The sequence below is a fragment of the Eimeria necatrix genome, genomic scaffold, assembly GCF_000499385.1.
Source record: "Eimeria necatrix Houghton genomic scaffold, Enh_scaff39, whole genome shotgun sequence".
In the NCBI taxonomy this organism is placed as follows: domain Eukaryota; phylum Apicomplexa; class Conoidasida; order Eucoccidiorida; family Eimeriidae; genus Eimeria; species Eimeria necatrix.
The window spans coordinates 111,997-132,816 of NW_013654292.1; the positions used below are offsets into that span (position 1 = coordinate 111,997).

General features: G+C 48.8%; 6 protein-coding genes across 6 annotated transcripts; 4 read left to right on the plus strand and 2 right to left on the minus strand.

The window, feature by feature from the left end:
* Positions 1-3,264: 3,264 nt before the first annotated feature.
* On the plus strand, positions 3,265-4,297 carry ENH_00050510 (60S ribosomal protein L24, putative; the record flags this gene model as incomplete). The annotated part of the gene is made up of 3 exons (XM_013581273.1): positions 3,265-3,444; positions 3,817-3,963; positions 4,160-4,297. 3 exons carry the CDS (start codon positions 3,265-3,267, stop codon positions 4,295-4,297), a joined length of 465 nt encoding a protein of 154 aa, XP_013436727.1.
* Positions 4,298-5,151: 854 nt separating this feature from the next.
* Positions 5,152-6,692, plus strand: ENH_00050520 (hypothetical protein, conserved; the record flags this gene model as incomplete). The annotated part of the gene is made up of 4 exons (XM_013581274.1): positions 5,152-5,478; positions 5,714-5,795; positions 5,928-5,977; positions 6,393-6,692. 4 exons carry the CDS (start codon positions 5,152-5,154, stop codon positions 6,690-6,692), a joined length of 759 nt encoding a protein of 252 aa, XP_013436728.1.
* Positions 6,693-6,777: 85 nt separating this feature from the next.
* On the minus strand, positions 6,778-10,856 carry ENH_00050530 (hypothetical protein, conserved; the record flags this gene model as incomplete). Its single annotated transcript, XM_013581275.1, has 11 exons — positions 6,778-6,962; positions 7,117-7,261; positions 7,468-7,542; positions 7,705-7,874; positions 8,258-8,413; positions 8,656-9,167; positions 9,306-9,406; positions 9,586-9,726; positions 9,883-9,993; positions 10,303-10,515; positions 10,800-10,856. The coding sequence occupies 11 exons, from the start codon at positions 10,854-10,856 to the stop codon at positions 6,778-6,780; spliced, it is 1,866 nt and encodes a 621-aa protein (XP_013436729.1).
* Positions 10,857-12,673: 1,817 nt separating this feature from the next.
* Positions 12,674-16,843, plus strand: ENH_00050540 (hypothetical protein, conserved; the record flags this gene model as incomplete). Its single annotated transcript, XM_013581276.1, has 9 exons — positions 12,674-12,901; positions 13,103-13,339; positions 14,350-14,429; positions 14,651-14,739; positions 14,960-15,039; positions 15,260-15,420; positions 15,955-16,086; positions 16,446-16,522; positions 16,782-16,843. The coding sequence occupies 9 exons, from the start codon at positions 12,674-12,676 to the stop codon at positions 16,841-16,843; spliced, it is 1,146 nt and encodes a 381-aa protein (XP_013436730.1).
* Positions 16,844-18,749: 1,906 nt separating this feature from the next.
* On the minus strand, positions 18,750-19,306 carry ENH_00050550 (mitochondria-associated granulocyte macrophage CSF signaling molecule, putative; the record flags this gene model as incomplete). The annotated part of the gene is made up of 2 exons (XM_013581277.1): positions 18,750-19,082; positions 19,226-19,306. 2 exons carry the CDS (start codon positions 19,304-19,306, stop codon positions 18,750-18,752), a joined length of 414 nt encoding a protein of 137 aa, XP_013436731.1.
* Positions 19,307-20,568: 1,262 nt separating this feature from the next.
* ENH_00050560 (hypothetical protein, conserved) lies at positions 20,569-20,811 on the plus strand (the record flags this gene model as incomplete). Its single annotated transcript, XM_013581278.1, has 1 exon — positions 20,569-20,811. The coding sequence occupies one exon, from the start codon at positions 20,569-20,571 to the stop codon at positions 20,809-20,811; it is 243 nt and encodes an 80-aa protein (XP_013436732.1).
* Between the last annotated feature and the right edge of the window lie 9 nt (positions 20,812-20,820).

Here is a 20,820-nt window from a genome sequence, read left to right on the forward strand (position 1 = left end):
CTTGTCGCATGCTGGTGCAATGGCCATTGGGCACTTTTCCTTTTTGATGCTTCTTTACTCTAGTACTATTTTGAGTAGCACAAGCCGATTCCTCACTCCCACTTCGCAGCCCATAATGTCTTCCACTGCGCAACATTGGGGGAAACGTATTCTGGGGTATTAGCTCTACGTGGATTACGGTTGAGGGTTCCAAGGGGAAAACCGGCCAGGAGCCTGGAATACTGGTTCTGTTGAATTAATGCCAAGGGCAAGTGTATAATGGAAACTTTTCGAAAGAGCAGAGTCAAAAATGAAGGCCTAGCTGAAACCAAGATTCGAGGCACGAGGTTTTGCGCCTGGCATATGCTAGACGGTTTCAAGCCAGATCACCGCGGAGAATGCCTTTGCTGCAATGCAAAGCCAAAGGGGAACGAAAACGAAATGGTCTGTGATGAACTACGAATCGAGCCTTCTACAGTCCTGAAAATATCCTGCCTGTTGAACTTTTACGCTTGTGGCCCTTGTGCTATTACTATCTACCCCACTTAAGGTGGGAAGTCCAACATGGATCTTGATCTTACGACATCAAGAAATTGTTGAAAGTTTTTAGTCGTTCTAGACTTGATTAAGCTATTGTTATATAGGAGCAGGATTATGCCGATCCAGGGGCAGTTCATCGGGCTCAGGCAGCGAAACAACGGCAATATGCCCGGAGGGCTTCAGCCGGGGTTGCTTTATTGTTCTATAGCGAAATGCCCTCCTATTTCCCCTTAGAGTAATACTGTATTTTTGGTGTCACGCCAGAGCGAACTCGCGCTGTGATGACATAGCATGACACATACGGCCATCGGCCTGTTGCGCCTCGGGGATGGCATTCAACTCTAGGCTACTGAAGCATGGCCTCATAATATTAGAAAAGCACTACAACGAATACATGAAGCTCAGCTTGATGTCTGAAGAGAAGAAAGCATGATCTAATGCAATGCTGTGCGGCATGCAAGGCACGAACAAAGGAAGTCAATAATGATTGTGAAGAAGGTGCGGATACATTTATCTGTTTTTGGCTTCCTTTGTATATCGTGGCAAAGCTGTTTCTCAAGAGGTTTGTAATATGCTTGCAGAAACGTAACAAATTTTTGGCAAGAAACACATGGATATTCGCTGGTGGGCAAGTTTCGCGATAGTGTTGCAACTTTTTGAAACGAAGATATGATCAAGCTACATCCCACGCGTCTCTTTGATACTCTGCCCCATTTTTGACCATCACATTTCCCTGTACTCTCCTATTACGGGAAACATCTAACGAGTCGTAGCGAGACTTTATTGAGCCGAAAACCTGTTATTATCTTTTCCCTTGGATGTTCCGGTGCTGCATTTATCGGCGTGTGAGAAATGCACTACTGTCATGTAGACGTAGCGCCATAGCTTCCATGTGGAACTGAGCGTGAAAAGTGCTCAAACACTGCATCTAAATTTGAATATAATATTTGACTCCGGGGACAACTGATGTCAACGGTGTCAAAGTGTGACAGCGCTGTCGAATTTCTTACAAGCCGGCATCATTGGAAGCCGCGACCTCTCCTTTGATTTCTCCTAGCAGGGAAAGTCTTTTCGACATCCAAGACTGGAACTTTTGTACTTGAAATATATTATGTGTCCTGAAGTGCTATCTTTGGTGTAGTCCGTGATGCATACACACCAGGCAGCAAGCCAGACACTTCAATCCCATAAGAATTGCCTCTTTCCTTCTAAAGAGATAAAACATAACAAATTCAGGCTAACCGGTATGATGCCAGACTCTAAACAATGTTCTGTGAGTCGCCTTGCACAATATGAAGCACTATGGTTGGAACTATACTGCTTCGGACTGGTGACACTTTGCTGGAATCATAGCCACTGGCCAAAACCTAAGTGCTACGACCAAAGAAAAGGAATTGACTGCAAGGCAACACATTATAACTATCCAACTATCCACGAATACTGCTTTCATACCCAAAACAGCAGCTGAACGCATCCATATATGCTAACAGGTAAGGAAGATTTTAGCTCTGTATATGTCTGACCTGCAGCGCTCGGCTGCAAGGCCAGATTCTACGAGTTATGAACAACTCTGCTGGCTTGGCAACGTTAGAGAATGCAAATATCGTTCTCTACCAATAGGTGGGAACCTCCAGGGGGAATCATCCTAACTAACTGGGGGCTGTTGGAGTTCGCGCGCATTGGCTTTTCCTTGATAGCGGGTAAACGAATATTTGCAAAGATGAAGCAAGGCTTTTATCGACGCAGTCACAGTGCTAGAGGTTCTGGGGCCTCTGAGCTTACAATACAGGCCCCAGCCAAAACGGGCGCTTATGGCTTCTAGCATCTCTGCCCGTTCCGATGCGGCAGCGCTTCGCTGACAAGGCAGAAAAAGACCCTATTTGTTCATTATTGTTTTTTACGACAGCACATTTGCTATCTTTCTTGGTCTGTAAAGCCTCGCTCTACTTGTTCGTGTACACTGCAGTTGGAGACCAAGCTGCAACAGCGTTCATACATCGATACGCAACACGCTGAGGCGAATACAGTAGTAGAAGCGCTGGCGTTTCACTGCTTACCAAGATAGAGCATTACACTGGTCATTTATGGGGGAGAAACATAGAAATCATCGCGCGTGCGAAAAGTGAAGCCCCGCAGCCCCACAACAGTGGATGTGGGGTGCTCCAACATGTGCGCCTTAAACCAGTGAAACACCATCTCAGGAATATTTCGGCAGTTCCCGTTTGCTGAAGGGGAATACTGATATTCGCGGTGAGACAGGGAAACATTTTGCGAGTTGAAGTAAACTCATCCCCCTAAAACAAGGGGTGCCTCTTCTTCCCTGGCTCCGCTGTTCCTTGTGCTGTCGTGGGTTGAACATTTTCCTGCTGATTCCCAGTAGTTTTCATGCATTCGTTAATCCGAATTTTCTAGGTTCTTCTTGGAGGTCAGGAGGGCTTCAGGGGACCTCTTTGTTCTGTCATGTGGTGTGATGCAAAAGGCGTCCCTCTTCTTTGCTTTGTTAAGCGATGCTGCGTGGAGGTCTTTCTACAAAGATGGAGCTTTGTTTCCTTTTCATGTGTTTTTGCATGAACTTCAGCCATTTGCTGTTTGGCTTCGCCTGCTCCTAATCCGGCTTCCGCAGCATGCGGTAGTTCTCGTCGAGTCATAGCACGTTGTGAATGTGCTCACGTATAGCTTTCCTCGGATCTCTAGTGTATTTGCGAGCACTATGCCTAGTTCTTTTTGGTGGTGCAGGATTCGAGGATGGCGGGTGTCCAGACCACCATCAAAACGGAGCTCTGCTCCTTCAGCGAATACCGTATTTACCCGGGTCGCGGCCTGAAGTTTGTTTCTCGCGATGGAAAAGTGCACACCTACATCCACTCCAAGGAGGCGCGCCTTGGCCGACAGAAGAAGAAGGCAGCCAAACTCCGTTGGACATTGGTACGATCGTGCATTCTAGGTTGTTGGCATGGCTTCACGCTTTTGGAACAGGTGTTGTGCTGGCTAGGTAGCGTGCTGGCTTGTGATACCCCGAAATTCGTGTGTAGCCCTTTGTGATTGCGGCCAGAGTCACCGCGTCTGATATCCCGGTGAGGGCTCGGTGCTAAGGTTCGCGTACACTGAAGCATCTGTAGTCCCGTCCTGGCGTATCTCTTCAGTGGGGAGCGCATTTAGGGGCTGAGCTGTACAGTGTTTCTTACACAAAAAATATTAGTGCAGTTCCGTGTTCCGTTTGTTTTTGCCCTGTTTCGACTGAGAACGGAGACATTATCTGGTTTGATCGGGCTCAAACCTCGTGCGGCTACTCCTCAGGTATGGCGGCGTGCCAACAAGAAGATTCGAGGAGAGGCCGTCGCAAAGCGGCGTACGCGCAAAGGAGGAAAGGTTCAGAAGGCTATTGTGGGTATTTCCCTTGAAGAGATTAAACAGAGGAGGGCAGCAAAGCCAGACCCAACTAAGGTACGGTGCCGTCCTACTTTTCAGATAGGGCGAGGCACGATATTTAGCACCACCAGAATATACTGAGTGCAACCCATGTGCGATGGCCCATATGGGATGTTGCGGCACGTCGCGCACGTTTGACTTGTCAGCATTTGCATTTTCCGTGCGTGAACTGAACGGTCGGTGTCTCTTTATGGCATTTGCGTTGATACAGATGAGGAAGATGCCTGCAAAGGAAAAGAAGGAGAAGAAAGAGAAGCCGAAACAGACTGTAGTCCCGGGAACACGAGCCCCCCCAGTAAAGAAGATGGTTCCGAGGGCGCAGAAGGTGGCAGCCGCTCGCCTCATGTGACCGAAATATGGGTTGTTTTGGTGGCACAGTGTGCAGACACTGCTAAGTGCATGCAGAGAACATGAGGAGCTAAGCGACTGCAACGTCAGTCGCCCACTGGTCGAGTCTTTGCCAGATCGAGCCAGTTGGGTTGATATTTACACGTTGGAGAAAGGGTTGCGGGGATGCTGCAGCCACGTAGCTGCGCAGGCAGACCATGCAAACAGCCAGGTGGAGGGGCATATTGGTCAATCGATGGCTGTTACTAATAAAGTGGAGATATTTTCTGACAGAAATATCGCCAGATGGCGAAACGCTCTAGAAATATGGAGGAACGCACAGTGCTCTCTGTACAAGGCGTTTTCTTCAGAGTGCACTAGCTAGGCCTGACTTAGGCGCCATCCGCAGCATCCCGCTGTTGTGGGTGGCGAGGGAAGGTGATAGGGGCATAGACTAGCTGTAGTACAGCGAAGCCATTTGTCGGGGCATTTAGTACTCATGAACAGAGGACAGTACTTAGAAGGCTGTAGCGCGATTGAGCGGTGTCCGGAGAGTGGCACTGCTTGGCGAGGGCACGTGGCGGGCTGTTGCTGAGAAATTAGAGTTCTGCCTGCTTGTTGGTTTGACAACAAATGAGTTTTCAGCTATACCTTGGGAGCAGAATGCTTAGCACTGCGTAGCTTCCTGGAAACATCGGGGTACTTCCAGCGCATGCACCGTCGGCTGCTGTCTGCGGAGTATGCATGCTTCAAATCTGTCACATTGCGGTTATCGCCAGTAGTTTTGAGGCTTAGTTGCAAGGAATAGATTTTTCCTCTCGACTTACCGATGCGCTCGTTCTTGCCTCCCCGTGCTCCCCATGCGGCGACGGCATGATGGGTTATCGTTACAGCCAGCCACTCATTTGCAACTCGCCGTTTTCTCCTCGTAACCTTACGAAGTCAATAGGATTCACTGGTTATTTCGTGAGGCCAGTCAATGAAGTCGGCTTTGTGCAGCCTCTAGGCGCCGGCCTGGGTATTTTCCGGTCACTTGATTGCACAGAGACACAACAAGCCCGATTTGCCCACAAATTCGCTGCCCCAGAGTGTCCCAACTTGCTGAAACTGAGGAAGGCCATCGAGCAGAACTTTAAACCGGTTTGCTTCTACGTTAAGAATGACTACGCTATGGGACACCACGTTTACGATCAGCACTTCTACGTACGAGCACACGCAGCTCTACCGTAATGTGAAGAAACAAGCAGATAATAAGTTAATGTCAACGCAGTAAGGTAGGGGTTATGATGTAGATGCGGCAGATTTCGTGAGCTTCTGTAGCTGGACACATCGTTAAGGACCTATGCACTTGATTGTGGACAGTGCACAAGCTCGTGCGAATTCGTCAATGTATAATACACCTGCATGTACTTCATTCTCTGCTCTGCTTGGCTTTTAGGGAATCCTTTGCTCGCCGCTTTTCGAAGGGAAGAGCTACAGGCAAATAAATGCGATGGTAGATCGCGTACTGGAGCCACTCGGTACTTCGCCTTCCTTCCGAATTCATGCTTCCCCAACTAAACGTAATAAGAGTGCTTGTAGACGTTCGTGATGCCATGCTGAATTAGGTCTGGCAGCAGGCCTTGCGAGTCTGCCCTCTTCTGCTGCTTCAGGATTGGGAGGACGGGTTAAACTCCATTGCCAGCCGCCCTCTCGCTTTGAAGTGAGCTACGGTGATAGCCCTGCTCAAGTTTGCATTCTACTTGTTAGCACCTCATTCACACGACTTGGCATTCAATAGGTTCTGAGGTTTGATTCCAGTAGGTTCCAAAGTTAACTTGCAGTCAAGACGGAAGTGCCACAGATTTTTTATTGTCCCCCTTATGCAGAAAATGCGGAGCCATCTCCGCTGGCGCTGGCAGCTTGAGAAGTGAGAAAGACAGTGGAAAATAAAGGCAGGACATACAACTGGAAAGGGATGGAAAGAAGGTTAAGAAATTATAACTGGAGCAAAATGCTTATGTTGCAAGCCTCGTTATCAGGCTTTCGTCTGAGCATACAAGTACAGTGGAGCAGCTAGCCTGCCTTTTCCAATCTTGACGTTTTACAGTTTCACGGGGCCAGTCTGTGTGTTGGAGGCCATTACTCTACCGCCAGCAAGCCCCTGCTGTTTCAGTACTGTTGAGCATTTGAACACTTTGAAGTTTGAGTTGCTCTACGCCCTGCCATGCCACGCGGCAGCGTTCTTCCGTAGCACCCACCTATCTGGCATAGTATTCACGCTGAAACTGAGCGCAGCGCCTTTCGCTTCGGTCACAGAGCCCTCAAACTACTACACAGCCCGTCAACAACGAAAGAAGCAGCAGGTGCTGTCATTCCTACTTACAGGTGAAAGTCTATTTGCGAGGAACTTGCCGCTTCCGCTGACAGCTGAATAGCCCGTTAAGCTGTAGTGTCAGGGACGTTTTGGACGTCCAGACGTCCCCTTCGACAGTGGCGGTGGCATGCATGCAGCTGTAGCTGTTATTCCGGCTTTGTTAAATTATCGTTGTCGAGTTTCTTCACAGTTTTGGGATCGATGAAGAAACGCTCTGCTTGCTTCCGTAAATTGTCGCGTTCTTTCACCGTTTCCCTTCTCGTCTTGTGCCATTCCTCCACATCAACCCCTCGGGGAAAGGCCCTGACGCCTTGCTGAGGTATCGCAGCTCCTGCAGAGTAAAATATACAAGAAGCTCTTCCTGTCTACAGAATATACGCAGGAAGTTCTTCCTGTCTAATGAATATCTTGAGAACGCACCGAACGCAAATATCGGGTGCAAAGATTAATAGGAAAGCGCAGGCAAAGGGAGCGGAAGAGCTTACCGTCGGGCTGCACTGTAATTTCTGCGGGTGTATCATTGACATAATACTCCACATTTGCATGCTCTAAAATGAACTTGTATACAAGCGCCGCCTGCGCCTTTTTATAGAGCTGCTTTAGGACCGTCTCCGGGGCTTCCCCTGCTGTCTGAGCAGAAAAAACGAGCATACTCCTCAGTTCTTCCTCATTCTACCGAGCTAATTTCAACTCATCGTGCAGCGCAGAGTTTCGGGCACGGCAAGCAACACCGAATATGCTTTATTGTTTCTATTCATAGTTTCCTCCGCAAAGAGGCTGAGACGGACAGTTTACCGTCCGCCGAGACAAAGTACAGAAGGGATATTCGGGCGAACCTGCAGGAGCGCCTTAGCGAGGTCCGCCTGTAATTTTTTTTCATCCACTTGCAGCCCTTCCCTCTTGTAAACCGCCTGCGAAAGGCATGAGAAGTTGGTGACTTCAAATCTTACATTAATATCAGGTTTGAGGACATCCGTTACTAAACTGGAGCAAGGTGAGACAGATCATTACTCTTTTCAATAAGAGCTGCGCAGGCACTTGATTTCAACTGCGTCAAACATGAAGGGTCTCACCTGAATGGCAAAGGCTGTTGTAAGTATGCTCTCTATCCCCCGCCGGTTCTCCTCTTTCCACTTCATAAAGTCTTCTTTGGTTTGGCTTTTCTTGTCATTCTCCCCTTGAATTTCTCGTGCTCTCAGCTGCTGTCTCCATGTGGCATTTGCTTGTGCATCAAAGAGAGACTCTGAGGCGTTCGTTACATTGACAGTCTCTCACTGACCGCCTGTTATACGCTGGAACTGTACACCATATCATTTTAGGCATGGACTCAAAGATAATGCGTGCCGAATGGGGAAGGGACATGGTGAATGATACTCTTTCATAAAAAAAAACTGGCGGCAAATCTGCTGGCGGCTCATGTCCGCATGCGAGAGTGCCCAAACACCGGCTGCTACAGGGCGGGAAGTACACACAAGTGGAACTGGGACGCAGGAACTGGCGTGCGAATTGAATAGATACACACTTAAGTGGTGGTATTGAGCTCCCGCTGTCTATATTGTTAGGCAAATCCACGAGCGTTTGCACTCGTGCTCAACACTCGTATATAATTTGGTTCACGGATAATACCTGGCACATCCACTTGCGATATTTCATCGAGAGCCTGAGCTGCAGCACCTAGAGCATGCTTTGACGCTGCATTCTTGGCCATGTCCTCTGCGGCGGCTTCTATTTTCTCCCACAACTCTGCCCGGCTCATTTGGCATGCTTTCTGAAAGAAGGCATCTGAGCCGCAGGAAAGAACGCACGCGGGAGAATCGGCAGCACAAGGATAACGAGTGTCCTGAGAGAATAAACAGGGGCTAGGAAAATGGGCTTTTCTAACCCCCGCAGTAGAAGCTGTTTCCCGCTCCCGCCTGCCCACCAAACTTCTTATATACTGCAACAGTGCCTGGTATCTGGAAAAGATATTAAGTCAAATGCTGTTAATCAGAGCCAGGAGGGATAGGTGTGCAGCCTTCACCGACCATCAGCAGCCGGCCAAATGCGGCGTTTCACTCCAACGCACTTGACCTGAAGAAGGCAATCGATGTGATGTATTTCATCTTCAACTTCTCCACCACTGTCTTCATAAGTGTCTCCAGATATTCCCATTTGTTCCTTTCCTGCTTTGTTACTTCTCTCTTCGGTGGTGGCACGATCAGTGTTGGCCGCCAAGGCCACTTCTGATGCTGCCGCGCCGCCAACATCACCTGGCGATTCCCCTTCCTGTGAAAACAACTTCTTCAAAAATTTGTCTTTCTCTGTACCTGCGAGGCTCTGCAGGTATAGCGGAACGAGACTGCGGCCTTCCTCGGAGCATCCCTCCGTCATCCTTCTCTCTCCTTCAACATCTGTTTGCTGTTCTTCTCTGGCGTCATCTGCCTGTCTTGCATTTATTTCCAGCAACTGAGAGGTACTAAAGGGGATCGCCAGCTTCACGGTTCGCCTCTCGCCTAAAGAAATACCTTTAACGGCCCCCAACAGCTCAACCGGAATCCTGCACAGATGCGCGACGCTCGTTTCCTGTCCTGGCTTATTCACTAAGTATTTGCGACACTAGCGCAGTGAATATGGAACACTCGAGTCAAACTCATTTTGTTTTTCTAGGGCAACCTGAGTTCAGCTCATAAATTACCAGGGCCGAACAAGGTCAAGCGTCGTTTCCCCACATATAAACTCTGAGGGAATTTTGGGGCCAAAGGAACCATCGCGCTCTTCAAACCAGCCGAACTCCACCTAGGAAGCAGAATGCAAATATCAGGAGTAGCAGAATCCTTACATAGGTACCCGGTGACATTCTGGAAGGATTAATCAAAAGTGCGAGAGTAGCTAACATCGGCACCTTTCAGAGAATTGAAACGGTGCTTTCTGCAAGAAGCGCGGACAGCAGGGAGTGGCAATGGTATTAGGCAAACCTGGAGAAGGACTGAATCCCCTTCGTCAGCTGGGTGTGCAGACTCCGGATAGTCCGTCACAGTTGAATGCTTGTACAGCAGATAGTCTGTTGTTAATTTAAACAAATGGCCCTTCACATACGGCTGTCTCGGCACGCGAAGCTGCATTGAAAACACAGTGAACCCCGGACAAGACCCTGAGGAGCCTTCATCAATCGAGTAGTTAAGCCCTCTGCATCGCAACATGCTACAATAAGCACAGAGAGACTCGGTAATAATGCACAGCAATTTTACGGGAAGACGAATATTGTGACTCACATTGAGACCCTTGTAAGAACGCTTGAAACGAACTCTGGGATGCAGCTCCGCACGCAAGTGAAGGGTGAAAGGAGTTCCAGGGGAAAAGCGATCTCCTAATTCACTTATATCCTGAGTAGCAAAACACTGAAGTACGGCTCACTCGAATGAGACAAGCAGTTAAAAATGGGGAGCAGCGTTGACGCCAATAGGCGTAAGCACTTGCAAAAACACCGGATCTGGTGGTGGAGAGTTGTAAGCATAATCGCGCGTAAAACGAATTGAACGGTACCCTAAAATCCGATGCCTCCTCCCAACAGCTTAGGACTTGGAAAAAGTGACACAAGTGGACTGTCTATCGCTCACGGAAGAAGCGCCCACCATTCAGCAGAGCTTACGGAAAATTTTCTTGGATGGGTTGCTTGCATCTGAATCACTCACCTCTGTAAATTTCGCCTCGCCCATAACGCGCAAGTTGTGTTCAACTTGAACCTTCCTCTGAATAGCTTCGCTTAAGAAGCGAATTACATCTCGGCGCACAGCGGAGACGCCGCCTGCCTTCTGCAACAAATAGGCCGCTGAGACATCCAATGGTGAAGAAAAAAGGGAAGAGCGGAACTTCGCGCGCAAAGACGCTAGGGTTAATTCCCACAACTGCGAAGTACGCAAAAACCTGCGGATGCCCCAAGCTCTCATAAATCAGGCTCGCGCCTACTTGGGGGCAGCTGTGCGTCAAGCTTTGCAGGAGTAGACGAATGCAAATATTGGCCTGCCCACTGAAGAGCATTAATAGACTGTAATAAGCCACTGTAAGTGCATGTACAGATTCAAAATAACGCCGATTCTCAGTGCATTCACGCACTAACAGTAAGCATCCTTGAAGTGATACAGTGAATTATTTATGTACGTTTTCCCAAAAAAATGTGATGCCCGCTCACCTCTCTCGTAAATTCCCCGGAAGCAGTTGCATCGATTTCTATGCCACATTTTTCCATTTCTCTCAATTTAATTTGAACATCAGTGCCACTCAGCATCTGATCAACTTTCAGTTCGGCTTCATTCAGTTGGCGATTCATTTTACTTTGCTCGTCTTTACGTATATAGGTGTTCCCCTGAGCAGCACGGGGAGAAAATGATCCAAGTCGCTGGCCTCTTTGCAGGTACTCCGCATGTCTCTGAAGTCACAAGGAGGCTTCAGGCAATCCCATAGAGCTCTTTCACTACTGAATTCTCCCAACCATGAACGGACAGCATCAAGAGGCGCTCTTGCCACCTCGTGAACATTTTTTGAATTCATTTTGACATTCAGGCAAGCCAAAACTATGCATTATGCGACACTCTGCAATCGACACCCCTCATGCATACCCCTTAATTAACTGGGCGCGAGTGGGCAGCGCTTATGGAGCCCCACCCTACTGCAATACATTTGTGCTTAGCATGGGACGTGCGGGACATGTTGCCTAAACGCTTACTTGCTTCTGCCGTCGGCGTTTGGTGTGGTAATCCTCCTCGGTGTCCTTCGCATGTAAGGATATGCTTGCATTTCGAGGATGTGTGGAGCCTGCCTTTCCTTCCGTTCCCATATGTGCTTCAAATTTTGCCAAGTCTGCTTCTATCGAGCTTGAGGCTGGTTTATTTCCTTCACTGTGGCCTTCCTCTAATGTGCTGGAGTTTTCTCCAGCCACTGCGCGGTGCGGTGAACAGCCAACTGTGATCCGCGTCGGCATCCGCTGCCTGTACAGGCGACTGCATTGTAAGCTGTCTGAAGTGGACCTTTTCGCAATGCTGTAAGGGGCTGAAGAACCCAAGCAAAGCGCTGGACAAAAGACACTCCGAATTCTAGTAGCTGCGACAAGTTGGGGAGGCCTGAGTCTATTATCATCGAAAGGAAGCTTGTAGCCCTCAGTCTTCGTGGAGTGCGAGCACACCCAAAGGATGGCGCACAAAACTGCGAAAGAAACAGTCTTTGTGAAACATCTCGATAACGAAGTACTCCAGGTAGTGTTCTTTTGGAAGGACATCGCTGTGGAGCTACACAACCTTTTTCCCCCTAACGTGTCGAACGTTTTCGCTCATCATTTGATATAAATTTTCCATCGCTTGATGTCTCATGATCAAAATTCAAGAGTTACTCATCTCGAGTGCCTTCAACGTCTAGAGCCCGACTTCACCCAGGAACGACGCGGCAGGAACACGCTGAACAAGCTCATGTATTCCCCAAGAAATAAGATGTTTCAAGCACTTCAAAAAACAGAAAAAGCATAAAGTAAGACCATAACCGCTGCCGAGTGTGCAAACTAGTGCTGTTCAGGCACCACAACAACAGAGGGCCCTCAGAGTACCGGAGTGTAAATGACAGTAGCCTTGCAAATCAGACAAACAGGAACAACATCAAGCCGTCATTGTCAAATTCTTATCCCCTTCATGTTATGCTTAACTGCCCTTGAGGTAGTTAATGCGTAAAACTCGAGTTTTCTTACCAGCAGAGCCAATAGACCTACGAGAAGAGGCCCTGCTTAGTTTCGGGACCCCACAGCTGTTTGAAAGAGTGTACTGAAGCCCACGAAGTATACATCGTAAAACACTCCAGAAAATAAAGCTGAGACGCATTTTGTAATACCAAAGTTCACACTTGTCATTTAAGCGGAGGTCGGCTCGGCGTCTGCGCGCCTGTGGTCCTTGCGTTTTGTGTCATTGCCACCGCGGTACAGATCTATTGTGCCCGAACAGCTCGCCTTTTTGTTTCTTCTCCTGCCTCCCCTGCAGCAGTAAATCAACAGTGGGCTTTGTGGGGGCATACTTGGCTGCCAGCATGATTGTCTTGTGCTGGTTCCTACATCACAATGAATACAATGGCATGCGCATTGAGGAACTGGAGGCGCTCGCGCTTATGGAAGGAGTCGAGCAAAACTCGCTGTGGCAGGGCTGCAAACGCCCAGATTCAGCAGCCGAAGAGCAGTTTGCGTTCGTCTGTGTTCCCTCAGTAGCCTTCTGTGAGGCTATCATGAAACGCTCTCTGTTGATTAAAGCCTTCGTTGAGGTCAGCTGCAATAATTGGGCGTTCGCAGAACTCTCACCCTCCTGCCTGCAGCGTAGCTTCGATATCTGCGTTCCATGTTTCGCAGTGCCTGAGTTTCCAGTCCGTTAGCGCAAAAACAAATCTAAGAATTACGCCGAGAGGCAACCAACTAAGAAGCAACTCGATGAAAATGTGCAGCTGACGCCTTTCTCGGGCCCGTAGGTATGGGCCAGCGGCGCGACGTACGAAGCTATTCTAAAGGAGATTAAGGAAAATAAGATGGACACGTTTCGGAAGTGGATTTGCAAGGACCGGACTTGGGCTTTTCGTGTAGATGCCTTCGGTAAATGCCTCAGCAGCGATGAGCAGCGCCAAAGAATGAATTTTTTCGCTTCTCTTTTCGAAGGCAATGAGAAGGTCAACCTTTCCGATCCCGACACGACCCTCGTCGTGGCGGAGGTGAGGGCGCGGACGAGCTTACGAGCTTTTTTTGGAACTATTTTTAGAACGATCATGATCATTCTCGTTGGCAAATGATAATGATCCGACAGCGTGTCTGCGTATAAGCATTATCTGTCCCATTCGCAGCTTTCTTTCCATCCTCAGCTTTCATGCGCCTTTTCCTCCTTGCCTAGTTTAGGCCCTACGTCTCCTCACTTTTGCACGTATACTTATTCTTCCACTGCCTCTGCGCCGCGTTGGCGCCGTTGGTCCCCAATCGTTTGCAACAAGCGCATTTTGGGTCATTCTACTGCGCTAGTACTTTGGACTCTGTCCTAAGTACTAGCTGTGTGCTGTGCACTGCAGCAATGGGCGCATCAAAGTCACCTCAAGGCTCCAGTTCAGATTTATTTCGGCCGCCAAATTTGCAGGAAAACAAGAGACCATCCTTTCTGGTGGAAGTACAGGCTGCCCGTAAGGCCAGTGCTGGGTCCCACATCGCTGGACTGTGAGCTCGCCTTCATTATGTGCAACCAGGTATAAGCGTCTTGCAAAACATTCAAACAAACCCAACCGTACACATTCAGCAACCAGTAGAAATGCACCTGATGGTCGCTTTTACACTTGCATGGGCATACACTGAGAGTCACGTATGCAGCTTTGTCTCTACGTGCATATCTTCTCACACACACACGCATCTCTGTCTACGCTCGTCGCAAATTAAAGTATATCCATATCTTCGCTCACATACATACGTGTCTACGCGTTGTTGGCTCCATTTGTATTAGCAGCTTTTGCGATTGAATCGTTGCGGGTACTTCCTACGGTGCCACTCATCCCTGCGTGCCTAAAATACTGGAGGTGTTAACTTTACATGTCAAATGGAGAGCTTATAGGTACATAAATATCCGGGAATTCAGCAAACCACGCATTTAGGCAGGAGCGCAGAAGCACGAACAATTAAGCAGAAAGCTATGCACATATACACAAGTCTCTCGCTTCTCCGCTTGGTTTCACCTTCCTTTCAGGGCCACGTCTCTGCCGACTGCGTCGTTTTAGACCCATTTGTGGGCACTGGAGGTCTCCTAATAGCTGCTTCTCACTACGGGTAAGTTGCATTTGTGCAAAGCAAAAAAGCGAAACACGCTTGTGTGGAACAAACGAAAGGAATGATCATGAGAGAGGCTAAGGTGCACGCATTATCCCGTGTTTCTCTAATTAAGACTGCGCAGCTTTTTGTATTGAGTTCATTGGCTGCATGGTATTTGTTGAAATCTGTTTTTTTCTCTTACTTTTGTCATCACTTGTGGTGATGTGACATTTCTGCAGAGCTTTTTGCATAGGCTCAGATATCGATATACGAGTGCTAAAGGGCTATGGCGTCTCCTACCTAAACCCCCACTTGGACTTTAAAGAAAGTAAGGTCTGTTTCCCGCTGCGTTTACTTGTTTGTGTAGACTTTGTTTGTTTCTGACTGTGAGGGGAACCTCGTGTAGCAGAAGGACTCTGCGAAAATCCGTCTTTTCTGTTCATTCCCACACATATCACACTGGATTCTTGTTGTTGTTTTGTCGGTCACCAAGGCTCACATATACAGTTTTTGAGAGGACGAGTTCGCCTGTGCTTTTCGTTACGTAGAGCGGACGGATGTGTTTCGCAACTTCGACGAATATGGGCTGAAGCGACCAGAGATCATCCGCTGCGACAACGCCGCGTGGGTTAGTCTTCACGCATCTACCTTGCTTTTGCCGACTTTCTTATTCTGCTGTGCTTTTAAGGTCCTCCTTGTCCTCATTCGTGGCTTTCACACGATTTTGACTTGTGTTCTACCGTGCCTGCCAAACAAATGTGTCTAGTTCTGTCCATTTCCGCGTTTGTTTGTGTAGACAAACTGTCCCCTTTTACTGCTTTTTGGGTGTATTTGGCGCCTGCTCATAGGTTTGGCGGCTTCCTTATGAAGAAAGAGCTGACGAAACAGCTCAGAGTTCACTAGGGAGCTCTGGCGAAAAAACAGTTGTGCACGGCGTACAAGCTGCCTACTTGTCAAGGAACGTAGAAGGAGGAAAGCCCTGGGTTGATTGCATCATGACAGACCCGCCGTATGGTGCGTCTACAAACGCGTGTCTACCTGTATCATCTTTAAAAAGCTGCTTAGTACTTTGGTAGTGACGCAAAGTGATTAGTGAAGTCCATATGCCACATAATGGTCTCATGCCCCGGTGTGGGATCGGCGGTGATTATTTTAATTAGAATGAACAGACAAACACATTCTAAATGACTCATTAGTCGCCTTTGTTTTTCCTCCAAGGTATTCGGGCCGGAGCAAGGCAATCAGGACACACAAAGAAATGCAAGCGAAACCCACAGACAAGGAGTAATGAGGAGTAAGTTGGATTCATCACGTCGTATGCTTCTGTACATTAGTGGGTTTCTAGTATGAAGCGAATGTCCATTAATGGGCTGATATAACGTGAATGCGTAGCACTGATGCCCATGCAAAGCGGCTTGCACAAAAATGCATGGATACGTGAGGTGAAATAAGCGCAGCTCTTGACTGCGGGAAAGTACGCACGAATTGGACGAAAAATGTGAGCATCCCCACTGACGCTCTGTCTTTTTGCTGTATGCCTCAGCCGACTAACTTACATTCCGCCTACTGTAACATACAACTCGCGGGCCGTCGTCAGCGACCTTTTAAGCCTTTCTTCCCGTTTGCTGGTCGACGGTGGCCGGCTAGTCTTCCTAATGCCAGTTGAGCTCTCCAGGTGAGCTTTTTAGTCCTTAGGGGCATGGTGGCCCCACAATAAACTTTTTCAATTCAGCTGCAGGCCATTAGCCTATCTGTGTTTTTTCCAGTGCAGTGACTATGCAACACTCGCAAATACCGAGTTGCACAATAGTTTTGCAAGTTGTTACTTCGTGTATTAATAAGCATGCGATGACGCATGCATGTGTCAGCGCTACATGTGTGGCCAATTATTCATTTTCACTAGAATATGCAAAAGTGACTTCACTATGATTTGCAGTGGACTTGCTTGTTTTCTGTACTTTTGCATGCTGAGTTGTTGTGAAGCCGTGTTAATTTGTTACCCTTTCTAGCGTGTTCCTTTCTGTCCGCTTTCAGCGCGAGAGATGATATTGGCTGTCTTCACCACAGCGACTTGGATTTAATAGCAACGAGTTTTCAGGCTTTGTCAGGAGGTAAAATTTAGTGTGATAGGAAATAGTGCAGATGGAGAAATGAATCAATAACTTTCTGGTTATTAATTTATTTCAAGGGTGGCAATACAAACTCCACGCAGCCATGCACATGAAAAGGGCACAAGCTTGCTGTACACAAAAGGGTACAAGCTTGCTGTGCACTCTTCGCTGACGCGTGCATGCATTCCTGGATTTTCCTCAGCTTTAAAAAGATTAGGGCTCAGGGCTTATCTTTTTGAGTTGTTTGCTTTGTTGGCAGGCATGGGGAGAGTTCTAGTTACAATGCAGCGGAGGCCGCGGAAGTCGGCGGGAGGCTTGTAAGAAGCATCCCTTTAATCCATTGCCATTGTCGCGGCTACCTGCGGAGTTGACAATTATTAGATTCGTTGAGGTCCTCACGAAGACACAAATGATCGGGAGTGGAAAGGAGTGGAAATTAAATGCATGAAGTTGATTAAAGAATAGAAGGTGAATTCACATCAGTTCACAAACAGGTACGGGCTTGTGCGGCTCCTGCTCACAAGCGCTACTGCCTTCGGATGCCTGACTGTTTGGCGAAGGTGAGCAGCTGTTGGGTTCTTGTTGTTCGCAAATTTCTTCGACAGCCATTTGTTGTTGTCAGTATTTATATGGTATTCAAATGACTTCCTCCCCGGCAACGGGCCCTCGAAGGACTTTTCGATGCACCAAGGTGTTTTATTGTCATCAGGCGCCTCCGTGGGGTGCACATAATCTGACTTGCTGAAAATTTTGTAAAGGGATGCCCTTGGCTTAGTTGTCGAGCTTTTGCGAGTGTTTGAAATACCTTGGCGGTGTGACAAAGCGATGGAAGACCATATACACAATTTGCACACTCAGCCAGCTCAGGGCGCTAGAGAGAAGCAACCAGCAGAGATTTGACCATTGGTCACTTCCACTTGAGCTTGCTACGGACTTTTTGCGTGGCGCCTCATGAAACGGCTTCCACTCCCGGACAAGCGCGGGTGAGTTGCTTGGTATAACAACGCCGACCTGCGCTTCCAAATTTTGACCGACACATCTGAAGTAACAGAGGCTCAGCTTCTTACAGTGATTGCTCTAGAAACCTCCACGACACCAATTGTGGAGGGTGGGCTTCGCTTTGCGGTGAAAGTAACACGATTACATGCGTCTGCTGCCTCCAAACGGACAAGCAGCTGCTCATTACTTGTTACTAGAGTTTCCTCGCAAGCAATTTGGCAGCACACTCTTAAAGTAAACGGCAAGATACATTCGTGGCAGTAAAGAGTGTTTAAATTGCTGCTATTGAGGCCGTGGCCGGCAACGCCGCCGCTGAGGTAATGCAGTGAGCTCATCAAACCGATTCTCCACCACAATGACATGGCCTCTGTGCTTATCAGATAGCCGGAACATAGGAAAAACGAGCATAAATTCCGTTTGACAAATGACGAACAGCTCTTACTCTCTTGCATAATTGGCAAATGTTTACGGCAACAGTGCAGACCATCCTGGTGTATGTACACCACATAACCCTTGTGAACACAGAAGTGTTCCGCGTAGTTGCACAGAGTCACTCGATTGCAAATCTCCGATCAAAATATGGCATCTCATTAAGCTGAATTTGATCGCTGAGGCACATGCAAAGCTCCCAAATTACTTCCACGCGATGCGGCAGGCAGTTCTCCGCAGATATTCCTGCGCAGCAGTGCAAAGCCGGAGGCTTGTGATCCCCCGTGTCCGCTTGCTGACTATGCGCGCAATGCACTCCTCCATGTGGGCGAAAGTAACGTGTAATAGAGCGTGCACCTGTCACTTCTGAGAGTGTGCCGTTGTTCAAATCTGAACTAACCGCAAACCAAATTCACTTTCCCGTGATACTCTGTTTCACTGTGCTACTGCATGGTCATCTCGTTACCTCTACCTCTGCTTCTGTGTGTCTGTGTCCTTTTCCCTTCGCCTGTAGCTCGAGGTACATCTCTGCAGCAATTCGATTTACTTTTCTATCCTCTACAGTGTTGTTGCCTAGCACTCGGATGAGGTTCCTTCATGCAAAAAATGCCAAATAAAGTAAGTTTATGCATGACCCATCTGTACAGATCTGCATTGCACATGTAGTTTCTGTCAAGCTCTGCAGCGTCCCTCTTCCCCCGCGCTGCTGCAGCCTACGCTGCAGCAGCAGGCCTAGCACCGAAACCCTAACTGTATGCCCGGAGCCCTTGGTGCGCCAGCATGCCGCTGCAAAAGCTGCTCATCCTCCGCCTCTACTTTCCTTCGAACCTGCACCAGCTTCTGGTGCTTTGGCGCTGCACTGCTCCAGCATTATAGTCCGTGCAACGGCTACGCGTTTCTGGAGGTAGGGGGAGCCTGCGAAGTTCTCGGAGGGTGCATTGATCTGAAAAAGGCGGTTGTAGCGAGCCATTACTTCCTCCCGAGTGGGCAGCTGACTGTTCGGCCCGCAGGGAAAACCCAAAATCTTGCGAGCCTCGTCAACACTCATGCGAGGACGCAGAGTCAAAGGCGCTGAACGGCTAGAAGTGCTGCCGGCCGCAGCAGCGCCCTGTCGCGCTGCATCTTTGTAGGCCTGTGGACACGGCAAGAAAAGGCCAATTACCATGCACTGTAGCCTGAACCCGGGGTCTCAGCGCAAGGGCTGCTACTTCATGAACAACTCAGTAGCCTCCCTTCTCGTGAGAACTGACTGGCTATGTGCCCCTTACGACTTACTCGGACTACTGCTCGACCAAGGGAAGAACCCGCGACGGCAACAAATTGCACAACAATTCGCCCCAAGGGCCCCAACGCCATTTCACGTCACAAGACTCAAAACAGCACGGGCTGCGCCTCATTCATTCCTCCGCTGCTTCCCTCCTGGGAAGGTGGCGGCAGAAATCGAAGGTGCCGGTAAATGGACTTCGGTGCTGATCTTTAAAGTATGAGGCGGAAGGAGGGGGAAAAAACGTGAAAAATCAAACTGGCTCTCAGAACGGACGGGCAGGGGTCGAAGACATGCCCTCGCCTTCACTCCACTTGAGCAGCGCCTTTTGCACAAGCCTCAGCGTCACAAATTCCTACAGCGTTGTTCCAAGTCTGAGATAATTGGAGTTCTACGAAAGAAGCACAGAAAAAAGGGGACAAACAGGGAAGAGTTGTGGCGTGGTGGTCACGTCAGCTGAAACCCACGCAGCGCCTCCAGCGATTCAAATAGCAGGGAGAGGGAGGAAGAGGCAGCGAAAAAAACTCAATAGTGGTCGTGTTGATGCATTATAGTTGATAATCATATTAAATTACAAACTGCACAGACGGGGGGACGCAGCCCCACAACTCGGAAGCTGGAATAGACTACTGCTGGTGGCAATTAGAGCTCACATAGCCAGTCAGCAGCATCTTCATCTGCGGTTCTAAAGAGTTTTGGGAAGGAAAAGAAATATATATTTGTATATAGCGGCGTGAATTGGATATGCAAGGCAATTTATAATGCCCATAGCTCGTTCGTCGGCTGTGCATGGGGCCAGCTGAAGGGCTTGGGCGCTGCCTGTGAGTCACTAGTGGCGCGTCTTTAAGGCAGGAAATTTATATGCTTAAAGTTTTCTCTAAATTAGCAGACACTTTAGCAGCCAGTCGTAGCGTCTTCTTCAAGCTTCACGCTCCTTGTCGGCCTCAACGCATCGCCTTATTCTGGTGGCTGGCAGCTCCTGCTGCCCCAGAGCACGCCGGGCTACCCTGTGTCTACTTGAATCTATCCGAGGCACGATATTCGCGAAAAGTGCTCCGGGTAAGCTCCGCTGTTTTCACTGGGTGGCTGCGTGCCTTCATACAGGGACATATGCGCATAAATAGCCACACACTGGTTGCGCGTGTGCACCTGAACAACGAACGTATGACGGAAAGGAGCTGCGAGCACGTCTTGATAAAGCTCCACTGATTTCAAGCTAGCAGCAGATGAGCACATTTGCGAGCTTAATTGACAGGATACATGCCTTCCACTCGTGCAATGTGCATGCGCGCTGGTCGCAAATATGCAAATGCGTATTGCATAGGGCTGTTTGTTTTCGTATGTGGCCACGTTCATGCACGACATCCTCAGTAGCAGCGACATTAACAATGGCAGCAGTGGCAACGGGGCCACTAGCTGTAGAGTCCAACAGCTGCAGCTGTCCCAGCATGAACGTCAGCATCAGCAAAAGCTGCACCGACAGCAGCGTCAAAGAACGGAGAGTCAGCAGCCTCCAAAATGGCGCCAAAATCATCCCAGCACGGGTACCAGAGAGACTAACCACAACAGCCACAACGCCAGCAGCAACGGCGCCTGAGGAATCCAG